Genomic DNA, 3,311 nt, shown 5'->3' with positions numbered 1-3,311 from the left:
AGGAATGCATGTCCTGGGTCTCCTACCCATGTAACAGTTCAGGCGAGGTTTTGGAGTCCTCCCTGCAGCAGACAGGACCTGTGGCACTCCTGCCTGCAAGGGAGCTGCACCAGCACAGGGAGCTTTTGCTTAGGCAGATGTTCTCTCCTTACAGAGTGCTGGAGCTGGAAGGAAGCTGCTGTTGCTCATGTGTTGCTGTTTGGCTCAGCACCCTGCATTCCTCTGGGTTAACCCCTCTCTCCCAGCCCCTGGGTGCTTGCTGAGGCAGAGGTAGGGAGCCCATTGCCTCCTTGGCCCATGGCCTGGTATGCAGTTTGAGGCATTTCCTAGTGGTTTGTTCTCAGGGTAAAGGTTCTTGCAACTAGTTGGGACAGGCCTGAATGTGCAGAATTGATTGGAGTAAGATCATGGTATCTTGTTGGGGCAGTGGCTGCCAGGTCAGGACACAGGAGCCCATGGGTCTGGTACAGATGCTGCTGGCAGTGATGACCTGAAAGGGGGAAAAAAATGGGCTTATGGGGAAAAAATGGGCTTATGACTCTCTTTACTAAGAAAAGTAAGTTATTTTCTTTCTGCTTCTTGCTGACATACTCAGAGACTCTTGTCCTGGTCATGAGAGAATGATAATTTTTGTCTTACTGCTGGATTTGCAGTCTTCCTGCTTCAAAGTCTGGGCTTCATTTTTATTAATGTCTTCAGTAGCAACAGTGTTGTTGCAAAACATCAACTAAGGATAATATTGGAGGAAGGAAGTCTTTGATATTAAGGATTTCTCATCTTCTCTCCTGTACCAGCTGTTGCGTTGAGGTCTGAAAACTCATTATGTGTACTCTCCTAGGGTGCTGAGTGTGCCCTCCTGCAAGCCCAGGAAGGGAATTGCTTTTCCTGATACTGCTCAGGGAGAGAACAAACAGCAAGAGGCTCACTCAGACTTTCTTTATCTATCACAATGAAGCAAAAGCAGATTCCTTTACAGGTATCTTGTGCCTTATCCTGGGCCAATTAATAACTCTCCAACTCAGGACTGATGTTTACCTGCTCTCCCAGGGGGGATTCACTGCTTTTAGTCACCAGTGGATTAGAATTGCTTTAATTAATGTCTTCCTAAAAATACCCTAAGCAGCACTAAAAGGTCACTCTAAAAATAGGCATGAAAAGTGACCTAAGGAGAGTCAGGAATGCAGAGGAAGTTTGTTCCTCTGGTCCTGCCTTTCCAAGGAAGCTGGAGCAGCTGAGCTGCTCCTCAGAGTGGTTCCCCCTTGGTCCTGTGTGCTCAGCCATGCTTGGGGATTAATTGGGCTGATGAGCTTTTGGGATTGGCCAAGGTATCCTGACAGCTAATGATCTTCCTTGAAATAAGAGTGCCAGAGTGTGCATGTTCATCTGTTGGAGAGAGTCAGAGAGAGGAAAGAGGCTTACAATCACTGAAAATTGTTATAATTATGACATAATTTGGACATCTGGAAAGTTTCAGTGTAAGCAGAATTTCAGCATGTGGAAGCTCGTAACTGGAAAGCTGGGTAATGAATGAGGGGCCTGTTTGTCACAGAAAGCTGGTTAACTGAATTCCATCCCTGTTACACAGTTAAACTTCCATGGTCTCCAGCCCTGCTCCAGGCTGGGAGCAGCTGGTGCCTTCATTTGCAAGGGTTTACTTTCCAGTAACTGTACAACCTGTCCTGATCATTCAAGCCTTAAATTGCTTAAAGGATTCTCCTGTTTCTGGGCAAATAGCATGAAGTAAAAGGGCTTTGTCCAGTTGTGTGGAGCAAGCAGAGGAGAATTTATCCAGCTAAAGACATTGGTTAATGTTATTTATAAAGCACAGGATAAAGGACCAGGGCAGTGTGCACGGGTGGTTCTTCACTCTGAGTGCTCCGTTTCAGAGCCTCCCACCCGGGTCTTGCTGCTGCTGGACAGTGGATGGTGTCTCTGGCCATGCAGCTCCCATGGTTTTCTCCTCCCAACTCATGTGAGGTTCAGCCTCAGGACAGTCAATCCCAGAGGGACTGCAGGCCAGTGAGAAGCCAGCTAATGTTGCTTTGATTCTCCCAGATAGTCCCTGCAGCAAAACTGGGAAACTGTGCTCTGAAATGGCTGTTTGTAAAGGAGATTTATGGCTAAAACAGAGTCTGACCCCTCCTCAGTCTGCTTTTGTACCATCCAGCTCTGTCTATAAACAGCTCTGGTTTTGATGCACAGATGGTGGTTGCTGGCCAGGACAGTCTCTAGGCCTCAGGGGACCAAGGGCACGGTGGGACCCATTGCCAGCCTGTTCCTGCGGGTGGGAGTATCCAGCTGAATAAATAACACATGCTGGGAACAGGATAAGGTGGGAGCAGGGAGCTGGAGAGAGCTGAGCAGAAACAGGCAGCAGGTTCTCCAGCCATAAGAGCTGCTGCAGTGAGTGTCTGCTGGACACAAGAGAATTCTGGTATCCTGGAGGGCCAGGCTGAGGTCTGTGCAGCTACAAGGCTGGAGTAGCTCCAGTGGGGCTCTGTGTTGGTACTAGGCACAGTGGGATTTTATCCAGGTGCTTGATCAGCAGTATTAAACTTTGCACAGCCCTCTCTCCAAGACCCTGGTACTGCTGGTGTTTCACACCCAGCTGACTTGTGAAGAGCTGCATTGCACAGCACATCAGCAGGGTGAGAGGGCTGGGCTGTAGTACAGGCCTGGGTCGTGCCCCACAGCTGATACACACCGTGTGTCATTACTGTTCTGAGGCAGTTTGAACGTGCTGGCCTTGAACTTGCCATCCCTGCATATCCCTCTGTCTTTTCAGTGTCTTCCCAAGGGAACTCAAGGAAGTTTTTGCCTCATGGAGACAAGAATGCAGCAACCGAGGCCGCCCAGACATCAGCGAGCGCCTGATCAGTGCCTCCCTGTTCCTGCGGTTCCTCTGTCCGGCCATCATGTCCCCGTCCCTCTTCAGCCTCCTGCAGGAGTACCCGGACGATCGCACTGCACGCACTTTGACCCTCATTGCCAAGGTCACGCAGAACCTGGCCAACTTTGCCAAGTAAGCTGGGGGGCAGGCCCGGGAGGGGCAGGTCTGGAGAGGGGGAGGCAGCTCCGGGGGTGTAGGCAGAGCCAGGCTCCGGTGTCAGGCGTCCCACGCTGGCTGCTCCTCTCCTCGAGGGAGAGGGCCTGTTTGTTTCCTGTTGGCTTTTTCCGCACGTATCTCTGGGACCCGATCCTCACTGTCGGGTCAGGGAGATCATTTAAATTTCCAAAACAGGACATGTTTTTTGAGCAGGAAAACAGGCCGTTCTGACCACAGAGATGAGCAGGCGGGGGTGTCAGCAGGA

At 50.5% G+C, this 3,311-nt stretch overlaps 1 protein-coding gene across 1 annotated transcript in view; it reads left to right on the top strand.

Annotated features, from left to right (window-relative positions):
- The window catches only part of DAB2IP (DAB2 interacting protein), a 136,914-nt gene that overhangs the window by 119,324 nt on the left and 14,279 nt on the right, over positions 1-3,311 (top strand). The window contains exon 9 of the mRNA XM_009998939.1: positions 2,786-3,022. Coding sequence (XP_009997241.1) covers positions 2,786-3,022 — 237 coding nt within the window. The remainder of the gene's footprint in view (positions 1-2,785; positions 3,023-3,311) is intronic.

This window comes from Chaetura pelagica, unplaced genomic scaffold (assembly GCF_000747805.2).
Source record: "Chaetura pelagica isolate M959 unplaced genomic scaffold, ChaPel_1.0 scaffold405, whole genome shotgun sequence".
Taxonomy (NCBI): domain Eukaryota; kingdom Metazoa; phylum Chordata; class Aves; order Apodiformes; family Apodidae; genus Chaetura; species Chaetura pelagica.
The sequence above is the reverse complement of the archived record's forward strand: the minus strand, read 5'-3'. Positions and strand labels throughout refer to the sequence as shown.